At 42.6% G+C, this 20,752-nt stretch overlaps 1 protein-coding gene across 1 annotated transcript in view; it reads left to right on the top strand.

Annotated features, from left to right (window-relative positions):
* Positions 1 to 5,124: 5,124 nt before the first annotated feature.
* The window catches only part of LOC129811080 (PEX5-related protein-like), a 173,907-nt gene continuing 158,279 nt past the window's right edge, over positions 5,125 to 20,752 (top strand). The window contains exon 1 of the mRNA XM_055862233.1: positions 5,125 to 5,723. Coding sequence (XP_055718208.1) covers positions 5,703 to 5,723 — 21 coding nt within the window. The 5' untranslated portion in view covers positions 5,125 to 5,702. The remainder of the gene's footprint in view (positions 5,724 to 20,752) is intronic.

Below are 20,752 nucleotides of genomic sequence, written 5' to 3'. Positions count from 1 at the left end.
AACGTTGTCAATATAAAAGGTAAACAAGAAAGGAGCGGTCTCGGTCGTGCGCATGAAAAAGCTCTGGGACACTATAGTGTCCATTCATTCAGAGAGGTCGTACTCCCTAATTTTTCAGAATACAAGCCTGAAACAATTTCTAAAGACTGTTGACATCTAGTGGAAGCCATAGGAAGTGCAATTTGAGTCCTAAGTCAATGGATACTGTAATGGCATTCAATAGAAAACTACAAACATTACAAAATCCCACTTCCTGGACGGATTTTTCTCAGGTTTTTGGCTGCCAAATCGGTTCTGTTATACTCACAGACATTATTTTAAAAGTTTTGGAAACTTTAGAGTGTTTTCCATTCAAATCCACCAATTATATGCATATACTAGCTTCTGGGCCTGAGTAGCAGGCAGTTTACTTTGGGCACGCTTTTCATCTGGAAGTGAAAATAGTGCCCCTTAACCTAGTGAAGTTAAAGCAATTCACAACACACACATAGAACAAGCAAGTCGGCAAATTGTGTAAGGTAAATTGCAGTTTGTGGCAGCAAGAGCCATGATGGAGGCCACTGTGTTCTTGGGGAACTTCAATGCAGCACCCACTCGTAGCACACGCTCCAGCAGGTATATCTCACTGGTCACCCCCAAAGCCAGTTTATGCTTTGGCCGCCTTTCCTTCCAGTTCTCTGCTGCCAATGACTGGAACAAACTGCAAAAATCACTGAAGCTGGAGACTCATATCTCTCTCACTAGCTTTAAGCACTAGCTATCAGAGCATCTCACAGATCAATGCACCTGTATCTGTATCACCCATCTGTAAATAGCCCATCCAACTACCTCATCCCCATACTGTATTTATTTATTTATCTTGCTCCTTTGCACTCCAGTATCTCTACTTGCACATTCATCTTCTGCACATCTACCATTCCAGTGTTTAATTGATATGTTGTAATTACTTCGCCACCATGGCCTATTTATTGCCTTAACTCCCTTATCTTACCTCATTTGCACTCACTGTATATAGACTTTTTGTTTTCTTTTTTTCTACTGTATTATTGACTGTATGTTTTGTTTATTCCATGTGTAACTCTGTGTTGTTGGATATGTCGAACTGCTATGCTTTATCTTGGCCAGTTTGCAGTTGCAAATGAGAACTTGTTCTCAACTAGCCTACCTGGTTAAATAAATTTCCCAGATCTGTGCATCGACACAATCCTGTCTCGGAGCTCTACATACAATTCTTTCGACCTCATGGCTTGGTTTTTGCTCTGACATGCACTGTTAACTGTGGGACCTTATATAGACAGGTGTGTGCCTTTCCAAATAATTTTCAATCAAATTAATTTACCACAGGTGTACTCCAAGTTGGAGAAACATCTCAAGGAATATCAGTGGAAACAGGATGCACCTGAGCTCAATGTCGAGTCTCATAGCAAAGGGTCTGAAAACGTACTGCATCCACTGTAAATAACATGTTTCAATTTTTTATGTGAAAAAAATTCTAAAAACCTGTTTTAAATTTTTCATTATGGGGTATTGTGTGTAGATTGATGAGGCATTTTTTTATTTAGTACTGTCACGTTCCTGACCTATTTCTGTTAGTTTGTTGTATGTGTTAGTTGGTCAGGACGTGAGTTTGGGTGGGCATTCTATGTTTTCTGTTTCTATGTTGGTTTAAGGGTTGCCTGGTATGGCTCTTAATTAGAGGCAGGTGTTTGGCGTTCCTCTAATTAAAAGTCATATTTAGGTAGGTTGTTTCACAGTGTTCGTTGTGGGTGGTTGTCTCCTGTGTCAGTGTTTGTCGCACCATACGGGACTGTTCGGTTTGTTTGTTCATCGTCATTTATGTGTAGGCTATTTTCCCTGTTCGTGCGTTCTCGTGTTTTATTGTAAGTTCGTATGTCCAGGTTTGTCTACTCCGTTTTGTTATTTTGTTAATTAGTCAAGTGTATTTCGTTTTCGTGTTTTTCCGTCTTTACTTTAATAAATATTATGTCTTCACAATCCGCTGCATTTTGGTTACATTTACATTACATTTAAGTCATTTAGCAGACGCTCTTATCCAGAGCGACTTACAAATTGGTGCATTCACCTAATGACATCCAGTGGAACAGCCACTTTACAATAGTGCATCTAGATCTTTTAAAGGGGGGGGGGGGGGGGGGGGGGGGGCAGAAGGATTGCTTTATCCTATCCTAGGTATTCCTTGAAGAGGTGGGGTTTCAGGTGTCTCCGGAAGGTGGTGATTGACTCCGCTGTCCTGGCGTCGTGAGGGAGTTTGTTCCACCATTGGGGTGCCAGAGCAGCGAACAGTTTTGACTGGGCTGAGCGGGAACTGTACTTCCTGAGTGGTAGGGAGGCGAGCAGGCCAGAGGTGGATGAACGCAGTGCCCTTGTTTGGGTGTAGGGCCTGATCAGAGCCTGAAGGTACTGAGGTGCCGTTCCCCTCACAGCTCCGTAGGCAAGCACCATGGTCTTGTAGCGGATGCGAGCTTCAACTGGAAGCCAGTGGAGAGAGCGGAGGAGCGGGGTGACGTGAGAGAACTTGGGAAGGTTGAACACCAGACGGGCTGCGGCGTTCTGGATGAGTTGTAGGGGTTTAATGGCACAGGCAGGGAGCCCAGCCAACAGCGAGTTGCAGTAATCCAGACGGGAGATGACAAGTGCCTGGATTAGGACCTGCGCCGCTTCCTGTGTGAGGCAGGGTCGTACTCTGCGGATGTTGTAGAGCATGAACCTACAGGAACGGGCCACCGCCTTGATGTTGGTGGAGAACGACAGGGTGTTGTCCAGGATCACGCCAAGGTTCTTAGCGCTCTGGGAGGAGGACACAATGGAGTTGTCAACCGTGATGGCGAGATCATGGAACGGACAGTCCTTCCCCGGGAGGAAGAGCAGCTCCGTCTTGCCGAGGTTCAGCTTGAGGTGGTGATCCGTCATCCACACTGATATGTCTGCCAGACATGCAGAGATGCGATTCGCCACCTGGTCATCAGAAGGGGGAAAGGAGAAGATTAATTGTGTGTCGTCTGCATAGCAATGATAGGAGAGACCATGTGAGGTTATGACAGAGCCAAGTGACTTGGTGTATAGCGAGAATAGGAGAGGGCCTAGAACAGAGCCCTGGGGGACACCAGTGGTGAGAGCGCGTGGTGAGGAGACAGATTCTCGCCACGCCACCTGGTAGGAGCGACCTGTCAGGTAGGACGCAATCCAAGCGTGGGCCGCGCCGGAGATGCCCAACTCGGAGAGGGTGGAGAGGAGGATCTGATGCTCTTCGGATGAAGAGGAGGAGGACAACCGTTACAAGTACATTTTAGAATAAGGCTGTTACATAACAAAATGTGGAAAAAGTCAAGGGGTCTGAATACTTTCCAAATGCACTGTATAGACTCAAGGGTGTCATCCCGATCAACCTTTGCATCACTTGTTTACATGAAGTTTGCATATACATTTTCATCCTTATATAATTATGGCTTATAGCAGCTTATATTTTCATTATTATTATTATTATTATTATTATTATTATTATTATTATTATCATAATACCCTCCCGAGTGGGGCTGTTATTTTGTGGGGTTAATGCTAATACATTACATACCTTATTCAGTGTTCGTGTTTTGGAGGGCTGGCATCAAAGGAGATCAGTTTCATGTCAATAAACAGTAAGGAGCAAAACTTGCACCTCAGCAGAAACATGTTGGACAAGAAATTAGTTATTAGCCTAACATAATTGTGACAAAAAGGTTTATAAAGTATCCAATATTACTTCAACATGAAGTGTGTGATGTAACTTGTATCTTTCAATGTCTCTGAACCTAGCCTGGTACCAGATTTGGTTGTGATCTTGCATGCAGCCTGGCCACTAGTGGCATCAGTGAGCGCTGTTACCTTCAAGTAGGTTTGGGTTTTGCTAGGGGGCTGTGGACGGGGATGGCGGATGGGCGTAAGCATCTGCCTCTGATTCTAAATTAAGGTTGGAAGGTCGAATCCAGCGATATAAAGTTTTTATTGATATCTTTGTTTAAAGCCTATCCCAAACCTTAATCCTTACCTTAACCATTCAGAGTTAATGCCTAACCTTAAGAATTTGGAGTTAATGCCTTAACTTAGCCCGAACCTTAACAATTCTGAGTTAATGCCTGAACTTAACCGTAAACACGTTAACATTTTACATTTGGAAAAACTTCAAATTGTTACATTTGAGAAACATGGATGAACCTCCAATATTGACGTGAGGCTGTGAGAACTTGTTGCTTGCATGATAGCACTGACTGGCACTAAGGGTACTCTGAACCACTTTGTGTAGGTCAATTGCAGTGCAGTCAGTGGTTTTCAGCTACAGTAAGATGGCAAATGGTTATTATTAGGCTTCATCTAAACCTGAAAATATAGACAAAGTAAATGTTGAAATTAACCTTTAATTAATTAAATAAAGCCTTTAACTTAAGAAGTAATATTAATGTGTGCAGCACCCCCCCCGAAAACAAGTTTCAAATTTCCCCCAATTTCAACCTGTGCCTCCTTTAGCGCATGTATGTCCAGGAGGAGCTCCAGCAGCACCCAGGGGAGGAAGGCAGAGAGAAAGAGGCAAAGCTAGATGTTTTACTCCGCTCAAATTTCTGTCCACTAAAATAAGTCCGTGAAATGAGCAATTTTATATGGAGGTCAATGAGAGTGTCGAATTTGGTGAAATAGAAGTTTCGTAATGGTTAAGTTGTTACAAATGCACTGATATAAGTGGACGCTTGTGGCGTTTCTGCAACTCACCCTATTGTACCTGTTGTCATAATGATAGATAGAGGACTCATGGATATAACCTATTTTTCCATGGACATTGCCATTGAGGGCTTCCACCATTTTAAAGTAGTCAACTGGGTGCGAAGTCCTTTGCATTGGGAGCAATCAGCCAATGAAGAAGAAGAACATTTACTACTTTCAAATGGAGATAGCCTCGATGGCACTGCCCATGCTGTCACAGACACCATAATGGCACAGATAAAAAAGATGAGTCCTCTATGGGTATGACCTGTTGGTCACACGAGTATCTGCCCTCTCATTGGCTAGAATGTCCCATCCTGTCCTCGCCTATTCCCACCTGCCCTCCATCTTTGTTGACATGTATTTCCATTGTTAGAGCAGTCACTCGAATATCTTGTCAATATAATAGACGATCTTTGAGGAAGCCTTATGAAGGGAGTTGGCAAGCAGGAGTGATGAGTGCATTATAAGAAGAGAATGAACCAAGAATCGTCAAAACAATTACTAAGCGACAGTCGAGAGGGGGAGAGCGGTAGTGTGCACAATGAAGACATAACAAGGGGGATTTTACTTGACTGACTGAATTGTTGTCCAGTTGAAGCCGAGGACACTGAAGCTTTTTGCAGCGCGTTGAAGATTGTTGGGAGCCTCGCGTTGAAGTGGGGTCTGGTAGCGCACTTATCGCGGCGGGTTACCTCAGTTAAAACACCGGCAGAAAATACATGACAAGAACTCTTGCGTTTCAGCACCTTAAACAAGGACAGTTCCTTTCCTTTTGCGTAACCTTCAACGCCTCAACTAGAGCGGGCATTTGAAACATTCCGCCTCTTTTTCCAGAACTCTTTGCACATATGCACACTTCCAGTGTAGCCTAGTGTATCTGTATTGCAAGCCTAAAAGTAACCTAAAAATCCATCGTCAGAGAATCAGCAACTGACTTTGAGCTCAATATGTACCAGGGACATTTGCAGGTAAGATGTTTTGTTCCTTTTAACATAAATGCATTCGATTTGTATGTGAGGGTGTATACCAGTAACCTACATGTCAATTCAGTATAACATTCTTTATCTAGCCTAGTTCTGGATCAGTACCTGGGCTACGCCCAGGATCCTTCAATTCAAAATATCATTAACCAGCTCTGCAAACATGGTTATGATCAGGGTTAAGGTTAGGGTTAGGTAATTGTTATGGTTAAAGTAAGGGTTGGGTTTAGGGTAGGGACATCACAGGTCTTCGGGATTTCTCTAACCGTCAAACAAGCATGCCAAGTATGTCCAGGTGACTGGAAACAGTGGTATGGGAGACATAGGAACCTGATGTCAAATGATTTGGGAATATAGGCTTTGCTCACCCAATATAGTTGAATAGTTAATTTGTGACTTTTTTATATGATCCTAAATTAAGCCCTATCAAGCAAATACAGAGTTCATTACACATAGCTCATGGCAGAGGTTAATTTTACCTCAAGAGAGCTCTACCCACATGCAATTGATTGACTTTGAGACAGTGAAACTGGGAAAGAGATCAAATCAAATTGTATTAGTTACATGCACCAATTACAACAGGTGTAGACCTTACAGTGAAATGCTTATTTACGAGCCCCTAACCAACAATAGAGTTAAAAAATATATATAAAAATGTGAATAAGAAATAAAAGTAACAAGTAATTAAAGAGCAGCAGTAAAATAACAATAGCGACACTATACAAAGGGGGGAACCGGTACAGAGTCAATGTGTGGGGGCACCGGTTAGTCGGGGTAATGTACTGGCACATACGCACCACCCTCTGTAGTGCCTTGCGGTTGGAGGCCGAGCGGTTGCCATACCAGGCAGGGATGCAACCAGTCAGAATGCTCTCGATGGTGCAGCTGTGGAATCTTTTGAGGATCTGAGGACCCATGCCAAACTTTTTCAGTCTCCTGAGGAGGAATAGGTTTTGTCATGCCCTCTTCATGACTGTCTTGGTGTGTTTGGACCATGTTAGTTTGTTGGTGATGTGGACACCAAGGAACTTGAAGCTCTCAACATGCTCCACTACAGCCCCGTCGATGAGATTGGGGGCGTGCTCGGTCCTCTTTTTCCCGTAGCCCACAATCATCTCCTTTGTCTTGATATACTGTAGGCTAGGACCTACAGTAATAATAATAATAATATCTGTAAGAATAGTAGTCCATTAGCAAGATAGTAACAAAACTGAATTTTCAGTTGATGATGGTTATACTAGACCTATGTCCGATGTCATGGTCATCTTTTTGTCCGCATGACAAATCACAATTTTAACCTCTTTCGTCAGATAGATATAGCCAATTGATTCCGGGGTTCACGTTCATTCTACAGTTCTTGGTTGTGTAACAAAGGCCCTCTCCAAACATAGCTCATGGTTATTAAAGACCAGTTAAATATTCCATCATGTATTAGTCAAGCAGCTGTATTGATCTGAAACACATGGGCAGTCAGTTTTTTTAATCTTGTGTAGGGAAACGGAGTATTTGCTTTAGTTGGAGAGTTTGGCAGACAACAGTATAGCCCTCAGAAAATTTTGGAAATGAACAGCTAATATCGCGGTTCACATCATATTATATCTATAATCTTGTTAGCGTTTCGTGGCAGAAAAATGCCACAGTACTCCGACTATTTCTTGGTCTCATCTCTTGACTGACATCTTATAATTACAATCATCCTTACAACCTATATGCTTAATCCCTATAACAAATCATTAATATGATTTGTAGATGACACCGATCCTCGACTTCGGCGATGTCATCTACAAAATAGCTTCCAATACTCTACTTAGCAAACTGGATGCAGTTTATCACAGTGCCATCCGTTTTGTTACTAAAGCACCTTATACGACCCACCACTGCGACCTGTATGCCCTAGTCGGCTGGCCCTCGCTACATGTTCGTCGTCAGACCCACTGGCTCCAGGTCATCTACAAGGCTATGCTAGGTAAAGTGCCGCCTTATCTCAGTTCACTGGTCACGATGGCTACACCCACCCGTAGCACGCGCTCCAGCAGGTGTATCTCACTGATCATCCCTAAAGCCAAAACCTCATTTGGACGCCTTTCCTTCCAGTTCTCTGCTGCCTGCGACTGGAACGAATTGCAAAAATCTCTGAAGTTGGAGACTTTTATCTCCCTCAACAACTTTAAAAATCTGCTATCCGAGCAGCTAACCGATCGCTGCAGCTGTACATAGTCCATCTGTAAACTACCCACCCAATTTACCTACCTCACCCCCATACTGCTTTTATTTATTTACTTTTCTGCTCTTTTGCACACCAGTATCTCTTCTTGCACATGATCATCTGATGATTTATCACTCCAGTGTTAATCTACTAAATTGTAATTATTCGATTTATTGCCTACCTCATGCCTTTTGCACACATTGTATATAGATTCTCTTTTTCCTACCATGTTATTGACTTGTTTATTGTTTACTCCATGTGTAACTCTGTGTTGTTGTCTGTTCACACTGCTATGCTTTATCTTGGCCAGGTCGCAGTTGCAAATGAGAACTTGTTCTCAACTAGCCTACCTGGTTAAATAAAGGTGAAATAAATAAATAAAAAATATGTTACTAGATCATTTCCATGGCAAATTCTATTCAGGATAACGTCACATATCTGTCAAGAGCAATAGGGTTAGTCAAACAATGTATTGTAACATTTATTTATAGATACAATTGAATATATTTGATATGATAAAACAGTCTTCCAGGACAGTGATATACTACTTAGGGATAGTGTGAATCCAAGCTGTTCCTGTTTTGAATGATCTTATACTTTCTAAGTGTCCCATTTCATGATTGGAACACATTTGTCTATGGCTTTTGCGTTTAGATCATAGCAAGTAAGCAATACAGGATAATACATTTTCCATGTTGTTTATGAAGTTAATTTAGCTGCAAAACTAATAGGAATCTGTTCAAAGAGAGCACTTCATTCACGAACGACCCATCACAAGACAACACTTTTCTCCTTAAAGACAATTTCCGGTCTATGCTGTTTATTCCTTTGTTAAGATACGAACTGCATTCTGTTGTGTAGGGTACTGTAAATGCAACCAGCACAAACTGTACTGTGTGTACCTTATATTTTGTTCTGACATTTATGTGAACTCAATTTCTAACATGGAAGGCTGTGGATGATACTACAGTGGCTTGATTGTGAAGATGTTGTTTACAAATCACTCGCCAAAATGTGTGGAATTAAAAGTAATTTTTATATGGTAAAGTATATATTTTCCACTTTACTTTATGCCTGACAGCCAAGTCTTGAACACATTTAGTTGGGCACTGTATTCATCTGTCTAGATATAAAGTTAATATATGCCAGGATATGCCTGCTTTTTAACAATTCATAGAGTGGATGTGACCTTTGGACAGAGTCTTGAGACTCAGAATAAATCATTGTGAGTTGTATGCTGTGTTTTCTTGTGCTGTCTGCATTCTGTAGCTCAGAATCTTAAGAAGATTGCATATTGGTATGTAACTGCAGCAGCGCAGAACCTTTCAGTGGGTTCTCTAGTCAGATCTATCGTCTACCTTCCCTATACCTGGAAATCAGAGGAGGCTAGTGGGAGGAGCTATAGGAGGATGGGCTCATTGTAATGGCTGGAATGGAATATGGCAATGGAGTAAAACACTTCACTAACTAACTAAATAATCACACAGAATTACATAACAAACAAACAGTAGATATTTGGGTTACTACATGATACAAAGAAAAAGTCCCTGGCGGACGAAGCCGATATGACGGCTTGGTAGACAAAGGAAAGGGGTGGGGACTGAGAGAGCGGAAAAGACAAAATGGATTCACTACACACAGTTGATAATTATATTAATTGAAATGCTAATCCATTGCACATGAACGGCCGCTCATTCGAGAATAATTACAATGTCTGTATTTACGCCTGTATGTGGTTGTTGTCTTCTCTGTTGGAATCGCCGGTCCGTCTGCTGGAGAGTCAGTTCATCAGAGAGTCTCTGGTTAACTTCCCCAGAAGTCACAATGTCCTTCGTGGTTGTAGCTTTCTCCACGGCTCTGGATAGTGTCTGTTGTAATGGATACGCCAGGCCTACAGATGGTCGTTGCATAGAATAGATGCTTCCGCGGTTGTCTGTATTCTCGTACTAGACTTACGTAATTTCCAGCTGCAGACTAGTAATTGTACGTCTAAGATTTGCTCTTATTCTGTAGCGATCGATAGTCTCAGAGTTTAACCATTTACAGCCGTGTAGCCAAAACTACACGCTGTATGGTCTCCGTGGCCAATAGAATTGTAGCCATTCCAATGTGGGGACTCCGTCCTGGCATTCTCTGACTTAATGTACATTTTGTAGGAAGTGGGTTTTATTCTCTGTGGAAGAAGGGGTGGTTCTATGACGCCTACTGTGATATCTGGGCTCACGGGGGTGTGGCCACTGACTAGTTAATCTTTATATGAAAATCCATACTCTCATTTAGAAGGTTAACCTCACATTACATATTTTCACAAATAGTTTAATGTTTAATCACATACGTTTCACAATATCTAGATGTAAACCTGATAGCTGGGAAATGTACAATTTAAGAGATACAGTTATGTGCGTTTCCTGTCCCTCATGAGATCACTAAATGAAACACACTGGACATGACTGTCCCTTAAGTGTCCACGGACCACTCCCACATTCTCAAAAATAGAAATATTGTTTAATTATTCAAACTTTTGATGTTCAAGGGTCTCTCTGTGTTCCACAGTTTACATTCCAATCTCAAACACTACAGAGCATAGGGGCATTTTTTATATTTTATATTTTATAACCGACCATAAAACAGTCAACTTCCCACTCTCCCCCTCTATGAGAGAGAGCACGCTGTAGAGCGGACCCCCCTGTAACCTGATTCTTCAGAATGTCACAGGAGAGTTATGACACCGTTCTCCTGTAGCCAGTTAGTGATGCTAATGACAACCGTATGCATCTTATGTGTACACAAAGAATTTCCCCTTAATTAAATGTCAACTGCAAAGTTGGCTTAAATAACAGAAAGATATTATAATTATTTGCATCAATTGGTGGCCATTGTTTCACAAACTCAGCCATGATGTGCTGCAGCAGTAGGCCCAACAGAAACATCGCTAGACCAACACATTCCCCTCTTCTAAATGCTCAATTAAAGGGGAATTGCACTAAAAGTCTTTTCTCCAGAGCACATCTTCTGATGATATTTAACACTAGCACCGCCATAGGCCACTGACATTGATTTTGTAACAAACAAATGTCTGCCCCCTCCAAAATCTATGTCCTGCTCCTTCCCTGACATTTCCTAAATGTTGTGTATTTTACACTGCTCATTTGTCAATTTTGAAATCACAAACAGAAAAATATTTCACACCTATTCCTAACTTAATCCACCAAGACAATGTGCTGTAGGACCGTGGTACCCAGCCATGCGTTAATGCGTCTCTCTCTCCTCACTGAATGAATGACAAATGGATGAATGGGCGATAATTGTGCACCTTACTTCGCAATTGAATTTAAATTAGGCCTGAATGACAAGGAGGGTGAAGAGGTTGAATTAATTTAGAAAGACAATAGTGTAATGATGAATTTGTATTATGCCTTTAATCAGCAGCAAATAATTTGACCGCACCGGGTTGATACCATTCTCTTTTACGTTTTACTTTGTAAAGAAGCTGTTATGGGACTGTTTTATTTACTATAACTCTACTACTAATCAAATGTATTGTAAGGGAAACGAAAACATGCTACATGTTGCAGTAGGCCTTTAGAATAACGCTAAACATATCCTTGACTCTATCCAGCGAAGCAAACGATGCCAGCCCACTGAATGAATGACAATGGATGGAATGGGCGATCATTGTACTTCACAATCTGATTCAAATAAGGCCTAACTGAATGATGAGGGTGAAGAGGTTGGTTTAATTTAGAACAACAAAAGTGTAATGATGAGTTTGTGTTATAAATATAAATACAAAAAAAAGTTTTAAAAAGTACTTGCTCAACGGCTTTCTATATCTGGGGAAAGATTAAACCCGGCCAGCGGGTGGGCGATATCCCTACACATAATTTATTTTGGTCTCATTTGTAACAACAAGTGCATGCTCTTTCAAACTCATCCAAATACTTTTGAGAACTACACTTGGGAAGTGTTGGATAAGGTTCATGAAATAATGCGTTCAATGTTTCCCGTGAAACTTCAGCGAAGAACCAGCAACATACAACATTGTCAAGTGGGCAGACTTAGCAAAACTGCTGATCCATTTCAGAAAAGCTTTCCTGAGATACGGTATTTTCAAATGTTTGTTCAAAAGTGGCCAATCTGTAAGTGTGGCCAATCTGCAGTGCACAGCTAGCACTGGCACTGCAGTGCTAGCTGTGCCACTAGAGATTCTGGGTTCGAGTCCAGGCTCTCTCGCAGCCGGCCGCGACCGGGAGACCGATGGGGCAGCGCACAGCTAGTCCGAGTTGTCCGAGTTAGGGGAGTGTTTGGCTGGCAGGGATTTTCCTTGTCCCATCCGCACTAGTGACTCCTGTGGCGGGCCGGGCACGTTGCACACTGACAAGGTCACCAGGTGTACAGTGTTTCCTCCGAAACATTGGTGCAGCTGGCTTCCGGGTTAAGTGGGCATTGTGTCAAGCAGCAGTGCGGTTTGGTTGGGTTGTGTTTCGGAGGATGAACGGCTCTCGACCTTCGCCTCTCACGAGTCCGTGCAGGAGTTGCAGCAATAAGACAAGACTGTAACTACGCTGCATTGTGGAACACCCCTCAGGGTTGGTCTCAGGGGGTTTGGTTCCAAGCAAAAAATGTATGCATCCATTCGTCCCTAGTAAAGTGGACAATAAAGTGGACAACAAAGTATACACTTGCCGGCAGCTATTTTGGTATTTATTGTAGCAAAATAAAAGTGGATTTAATTAAGGAAGTGAAGCATTGTAAACAATGTCTTCCTGATCCAACATCAATCAGCCCTCATGAATGTTGGGAGTGACTTCAGATAGTATACTTGATCTGCTGGACAACATGATTATGCAATTACAAAATATAGGACTATAGGCATTGTCTGAGCATACAGTTGAAGTCGGAAGTTTACATACACTTAGGATGGAGTCATTAAAACTCCTTTTTCAACCACTCCACAAATTTCTTGATAAACAAACTATAGTTTTGCCAAGTTGGTTAGGCCATCTACTTTGTGCATGACACAAGTAATTTATCCAACAATTGTTTAGACAGATTATTTAACTTATAATTCACTGTATCACAATTCCAGTGGGTCAGAAGTTTACATACACTAAGTTGACTTTGCATTTAAACAGCTTGGAAAATTCCAGAAAATTATGTCATGGCTTTAGAAGCTTCTGATAGGCTGATTGACATCATTTGAGTCAATTGGAGGTGTACTTGTGGATGTATTTCAAGAACTACCTTCAAACTCAGTGCCTCTTTGCTTGACATCATGGGAAAATCAAAAGAAATCAGCCAAGACCTAATAAAAAAATTGTAGACCTCCACAAGTCTGGTTCATCCTTGGGAGCAATTTCCAAATGCCTGAATGTACCACGTTCATCTGTACAAACAATAGTAAGCAAGTGTAAACACCATGGGACCACGCAGCCGTCAAACCGCTCAGGAAGGAGACGCGTTTTGTCTCCTAGAGATGAACATACTTTGGTTTGAAAAGTGCAAATCAATCCCAGAACAACAGCAAAGGACCTTGTGAAGATGCTGGTGGGAACAGGTACAAAAGTATCTATATCCACAGTAAAACGAGTCCATATCGACATAACTTGATAGGCCGCTCAGCAAGGAAGAAGCCACTGCTCCAAAACCGCCATAAAAAAGCCATACTACGGTTTGCAACTGCACATGGGGACAAAGATCGTACTTTTTGGAGAAATGTCCTCAGGTCTGATGAAACAAAAATAGAACTGTTTGGCCATAATGACCATTGTTCTGTTTGGAGGAAAAAGGGGGAGGCTTGCAAGCCGAAGAAAACCATCCCAACCGTGAAGCCAAGATGGCGCCGACCGAGATGGCCGCCTCGCTTCGCGTTCCTTGGAAAATATGCAGTATTTTGTTTTTTTATGTATTATTTCTTACATCGGTACCCCAGGTAATCTTAGGTTTCATTACATACAGTCGGGAGGAACTACTGAATATACGATTAACGTCAACTCACCATCGTTATAACCAGGAATATGACTTTCCCGAAACGGATCCAGTGTTTTGCCTTCCACCCAATACAATGGATCTGATCCCAGCCGGGGACCCTATGCGACGCCGTAAAAGGGGCAAACGTAGCGGTCTCTTGGTCAGGCTTCGGAGACGGGCACATCGCGCTCCACTCCCTAGCATACTACTCGCCAATGTCCAGTCTCTTGACAATAAGGTTGATGAAATCCGAGCACGGGTAGCATTCCAGAGAGACATCAGGGATTGCAACGTGCTCTGCTTCACGGAAACATGGCTAACTCAAGAGACGCTAACGGAGTCGGTGCAGCCAGCTGGTTTCTTCATGCATCGCGCCGACAGAAACAAACATCTTTCTGGTAAGAAGAGGGGCGGGGGGGTATGCCTTATGATTAACGAGACGTGGTGTGATCATCATAACAACACACAGGAACTCAAGTCATTCTGTTCACCTGATCTAGAACTCCTCACAATCAAATGTCGACCGCATTATCTACCAAGGGAATTCTCTTCGATCATAATCACAGCCGTATATATTCCCCCCCAAGCAGACACATCGATGGCCCTGAACGAACTTTATCTGACTCTTTGTAAACTGGAAACCACACACCCTGAGGCTGCATTCATCGTAGCTGGGGATTTTAACAAGGCTAATCTAAAAACAAAACTCCCTAAATTCTATCAGCACATCGATTGTGCTACCAGGGCTGGAAATACCCTAGATCATTGTTATGCTAATTTCCGCGACGCATATAAGGCCCTCCCCCCTTTCGGAAAAGCTGACCACGACTCCATTTTGTTGATTCCAGCCTACAAACAGAAACTAAAACAACAAGCTCCCGCGCTCAGGTCTGTTCAACGCTGGTCCGACCAATCTGATTCCACGCTTCAAGACTGCTTCGATCACGCGGATTGGAATATGTTCCGCATTGCGTCCAACAACAATATTGACGAATATGCTGATTCGGTGAGCGAGTTCATTAGGAAGTGCATTGACGATGTCTTACCCACAGCAACGATTAAAACATTCCCAAACCAGAAACCGTGGATTGACGGCAGCATTCGCGTGAAACTGAAAGCGCGAACCACTGCTTTTAACCAGGGCAAGGTGACCGGAAGCATGACCGAATACAAACAGTGTAGCTATTCTCTCCGCAAGGCAATCAAACAGGCTAAGTCCCAGTACAGAGACAAAATCGAGTCGCAATTCAACAGCTCAGACACAAGAGGTATGTGGCAGGGTCTACAGTCAATCACGGATTACAAAAAGAAAACCAGCCCCGTCGCGGACCAGGATGTCTTGCTCCCAGACAGGCTAAACAACTTTTTTGCCCGCTTTGAGGACAATACAGTGCCACTGACACGGCCCCCTACCAAAACCTGCGGGCTCCCCTTCACTGCAGCCGAGGTGAGTAAAACATTTAAACGTGTTAACCCTCGCAAGGCTGCAGGCCCAGACGGCATTCCCAGCCGCGTCCTCAGAGCATGCGCAGACCAGCTGGCTGGTGTGTTTACGGACATATTCAATCAATCCTTATCCCAGTCTGCTGTTCCCACATGCTTCAAGAGGGCCACCATTGTTCCTGTTCCCAAGAAAGCTAAGGTAACTGAGCTAAACGACTACCGCCCCGTAGCACTCACTTCCGTCATCATGAAGTGCTTTGAGAGACTAGTCAAGGACCATATCACCTCCACCCTACCGGACACCCTAGACCCACTCCAATTTGCTTACCGACCCAATAGGTCCACAGACGACGCAATCGCAACCACACTGCACACTGCCCTAACCCATCTGGACAAGAGGAATACCCATGTGAGAATGCTGTTCATCGATTACAGCTCAGCATTTAACACCATAGTACCCTCCAAACTCGTCATCAAGCTCGAGACCCTGGGTCTCGACCCCGCCCTGTGCAACTGGGTCCTGGACTTCCTGACGGGCCGCCCCCAGGTGGTGAGGGTAGGTAACAACATCTCCACCCCGCTGATCCTCAACACTGGGGCCCCACAAGGGTGCGTTCTGAGCCCTCTCCTGTACTCCCTGTTCACCCACGACTGCGTGGCCATGCACGCCTCCAACTCAATCATCAAGTTTGCGGATGACACTACAGTGGTAGGCTTGATTACCAACAACGACGAGACGGCCTACAGGGAGGAGGTGAGGGCCCTCGGAGTGTGGTGTCAGGAAAATAACCTCACACTCAACGTCAACAAAACAAAGGAGATGATTGTGGACTTCAGGAAACAGCAGAGGGAGAACCCCCCTATCCACATCGACGGTTCAGTAGTGGAGAAGGTGGAAAGTTTTAAGTTCCTCGGTGTACACATCACGGACAAATTGAATTGGTCCACCCACACAGACAGCGTTGTGAAGAAGGCGCAGCAGCGCCTCTTCAACCTCAGGAGGCTGAAGAAATTCGGCTTGTCACCAAAAGCACTCACAAACTTCTACAGTAGCACAATCGAGAGCATCCTGTCGGGCTGTATCACCGCCTTTTACGGCAACTGCTCCGCCCACAACCGTAAGGCTCTCCAGAGGGTAGTGAGGTCTGCAGAACGCATCACCGGGGGCAAACTACCTGCCCTCCAGGACACCTACACCACCCGATGTCACAGGAAGGCCATAAAGATCATCAAGGACAACAACCACCCAAGCCACTGCCTGTTCACCCCGCTATCATCCAGAAGGCAAGGTCAGTACAGGTGCATCAAAGCAGGGACCGAGAGACTGAAAAACAGCTTCTATCTCAAGGCCATCAGACTGTTAAACAGCCACCACTAACATTTAGCGGCCGCTGCCAACATACTGACTCAACTCCAGCCACTTTAAAAATGGGAATTGATGGAAATTATGTAAAAATGTACCACTAGCCACTTTAAACAATGCCACTTAATATAATGTTTACATACCCTACATTACCCATCTCATATGTATATACTGTACTCTATATCATCTACTGCATCTTGCCATCTTTATGTAATACATGTACCACTAGCCACTTTAAACTATGCCACTTTATGTTTGCATACCCTACAGTACTCATCTCATATGTATATACCGTACTCTATACCATCTACTGCATCTTGCCTATGCCGTTCTGTACCACCACTCATTCATATATCTTTATGTACATATTCTTTATCCCTTTACACTTGTGTGTGTATAAGGTAGTAGTTGTGGAATTGTTAGGTTAGATTACTTGTTGGTTATTACTGCATTGTCGGAACTAGAAGCACAAGCATTTCGCTACACTCGCATTAACATCTGCTAACCATGTGTATGTGACTAATAAAATTTGATTTTATTTGATTTGAAGCACAGGGGTGGCAGCATCATGTTCTGGGGCTGCTTTGCTGCAGGAGGGACTGGTGCACTTCACAAAATAGATGGAATCATGAGGGAGGAAAATTACTTGGATATATTGAAGCAACATCTCAAGACATCAGTCAGGAAGTTAAAGCTTGGTCGCAAATGGGTCTTCCAAATGGACAATGACCCCAAGCATACTTCCAAAGTTGTGGCAAAATGGCTTAAAGACAACAAAGTCAAGGTATTGGAGTGGCCGTCAGTAACAAAGCCCTGACCTCAGTCATATAGAAAATTTGTGGGCAGAACTGAAAAACCGTGTGCGAGCAAGGAGGCCTTACAAACCTGACTCAGTTACACCAGCTCTTTCAGGAGGAACTAGCCAAAATTCACCCAACTTATTGTGGGAAGCTTGTGGAAGGCTACTCGAAAATGTTTGACCCAAGTTAAACAATTTAAAGACAATGCTACCAAATACTAATTGAGTGTGTGTACGCTTCTGACCCACTGGGAATGTGATTAAAGAATTAAAAGCTGAAATAAATAATTCTCTCTGCTATTATTCTGACATTTCACATTCTTAAAATAAAGTGGTGATCCTAACTGACCTAAGACAGGGAATTGTTACTTGAATTAAATGTCAGGAATTGTGAAAAACTGAGTTTAAATGTATTTGGCTAAGGTGTAAGTAAACTTCCGACTTCAACTGTAGATGCCTGATTGTATTTAGATCTTATGCCACAATGGAGAGACATTGTTTAGTGTAGTCAGATCGAGCAATGGTTTGATAGATTGTCTTATTCGTCACTCTATAAGGTTTGTTTCAGGTACAGTGGTATTGCTTTCTTATAGGGTGTTTCTCCCATCTCTGCCACTGCATCTTCTACACTGGTAGAGGTCAGTATATACTATACTCTACAGTGCCTTCAGATTTTGTTGTGTTACAAATTCTGATTAAAATGGATTTAATTGTCATTTTTGGTCAACACTCTACACAAAATACTCAATGTCAAAGTGGAAGAGAAATGATGACATTAATATTTTATGAAAAATACAACACTAATATCTTGATTAGATAAGTATTCACCCTAATGAAACAATATGTGTTAGAAACACCTCTGGCAGCAATTACAACTGTAAGTCTTTTTGGGTAAGTCTAAGCGCTTTTCACACCTTGATTGTGCAATATTTTCCCATTATTTAAAAAAAAAAATCTGCACGCACAGTGAAGTTGGTTGTTGATTGTTGCTAGAAAGACATTTAATAATCTTGCCATAGATTTTCAAGCAGATTTATGTCAAAACTGTAACTAGGCCACTCAGGAACATTCACTGTCGTCTTGGTAAGCAATTTCTGTGTAGATTTGGCCTTGTGTTTTAAGGTTATTGTTCTGCCGAAAAGTGAATTATTCTCCCAGTGTCTGTTGGAAAGAAGACAACCAGGCTTTCCTCTTAAGATTTTGCCTGTGCTGAGCTGTATTCCGTGTCTTTTTATCATAAAAACACCCTAGTCCTTGCTGATAGTAAGCATACCCATAACATGATGCAGCCACCACCATGCTTGAAAATATGAAGAGTTGTGATAACGTGCGTCTCGGTGAGAGGTGTAGGAGTCAGGCGCAGGAGAGCAGGGATTACTGAGAAGCGTGTTTAATATAATAATTAATTATACATAGTCCGCCAATACAAAATTGGCACAGATCTGTCTATATAAGGTCCCACAGATCACAGTGCCTAAATAGTGAAAACAAAACAGAAACTCGTGCCAAACGCACGGAGGAATAAACTACACGTGCGTAATAACGAGAACAAGAAACATCAACGATAAACGAGCGCAAAATACTCACAAGCCTTATCCCGCACGAAATAAGGCAGGTAACAGGTGCCCTATATACACACAGAAATAAACGCAATTGAAACCAGGTGTGAAAAGGAACACAGACAAAACAACCAGAAAAGGAAAAAGGGATCGGTGGCGGCTAGTAAACCGGCGACGCCGAGTGCCGCCTGAACAGGGAGAGGAGTTACCTTCGGTAGAAGTCGTGACAAGAGTGGTACTCAGTGATGTGTTGTGTTGGATTATCCCCAAACATAACGCTTTGTATTCAGGACATAAAGTTAATTTCTTTGCCAATTATTTTAGCAGAATTACTTAAGTGCCTTGTTGCAAACAGGATGCATAATTTGGCATATTTTTATTCGGTACAAGCTTCCTACTTTTCACTCTGTCTTTTAGGTTAGTATTGTGGAGTAACTAAAATGTTGTGGAACAATCCTCTGTTCTCATATCACAACCATTCAACTCTGTAACTGTTTTAAAATCACCATTTGCCTCATGGTGAAATCACTGAGCAGTTTCCTTCCTCTCCGGCAACGGAGATAGGAAGGACGCCTGTATTTGTAGTGACTGGGTGGATTGATACAGCATTCAAAGCCTAATTAATAACTTGATCACCATGGTCAAAAGGATATATCTAACGTCTTCATTTTTTAAAACACATCTACCAATCGGTGCCCTTCTTTGCGAGGCATTGTTAAACCACCCTGGTCTTTGTGGTTAAGTCTGTGTTTGAAATTCACTACTCGATTGTGGGATGGGGTAGTCATTCAAAAATCATTTTAACCACTATTATTGAACACAGAATGAGTCCATGTAACTTTTGTGATTTGTTCAGCACATTTTTGCTCCCTAACTAATTTTTCATTATTATCAGAAATGTTCTACAAACATAATTCTATTTTGACATGATGGGGTATTGTATGTAGATCAGTGACACAAAATCTCAATTTAATCAATTGTAAATTCAGGCTGTAACACAAGAAAATGTGGAACAAGTAAATGGGTGTGAATACTTTCTGAAAGCACTGTAATTAGGCAGTATTTAAGTAGGTCACTGATTCAATACAGCTTGTGTTGTGGTGTTGCAAAGGCAGTACCATTAGCAATTTGTCTTTCCATTGTTTAACCTTATTTTAGCAGGTTAGCGTGTCCTTGTATTTCAGAGGCGGTCTCCATTGCATTGCCACTGCCTCTTACTAAGGCTTCTCCTTAGGCTGCCTCTTCTCCGGGACCACACTGTTCTTCCATATAAGTACGCCATTGGATTTTCTCTTCCAACTATCGGACTAGCTTCAATGACAAGCAAGGCTAGACCTTCCATTCTGCCAGGAGCGTTGATCAATTGCCATCATCCATTTATCTGTCTCTGAACCTCCGGTGTAATGCAATAGATGTGGCGTTGTGGGTGGATGAGTAACCAATTATGCCAACTTCTAGACACACAGAGCAAGCATACAATTCTATTTGTGTTAGGCTGTTCTAGTCTAACACCTATGAGTATAACGTCTTACTCTTACCAAGGAAAAACAAATGTGTTCCTAATTAGACTTTTCTACGATACATGAACATCTCTGCTTCCTGAAATGTTAAAGCAGGGTCTGGAGGCTTTAATCCCAGACGTATACAGAACGCTCCCAAACACAACTAATCATGGTC

This window comes from Salvelinus fontinalis, chromosome 14, assembly GCF_029448725.1.
Source record: "Salvelinus fontinalis isolate EN_2023a chromosome 14, ASM2944872v1, whole genome shotgun sequence".
Taxonomy (NCBI): Eukaryota; Metazoa; Chordata; class Actinopteri; order Salmoniformes; family Salmonidae; genus Salvelinus; species Salvelinus fontinalis.
This window is presented reverse-complemented; position numbering and strand designations above follow the sequence as displayed.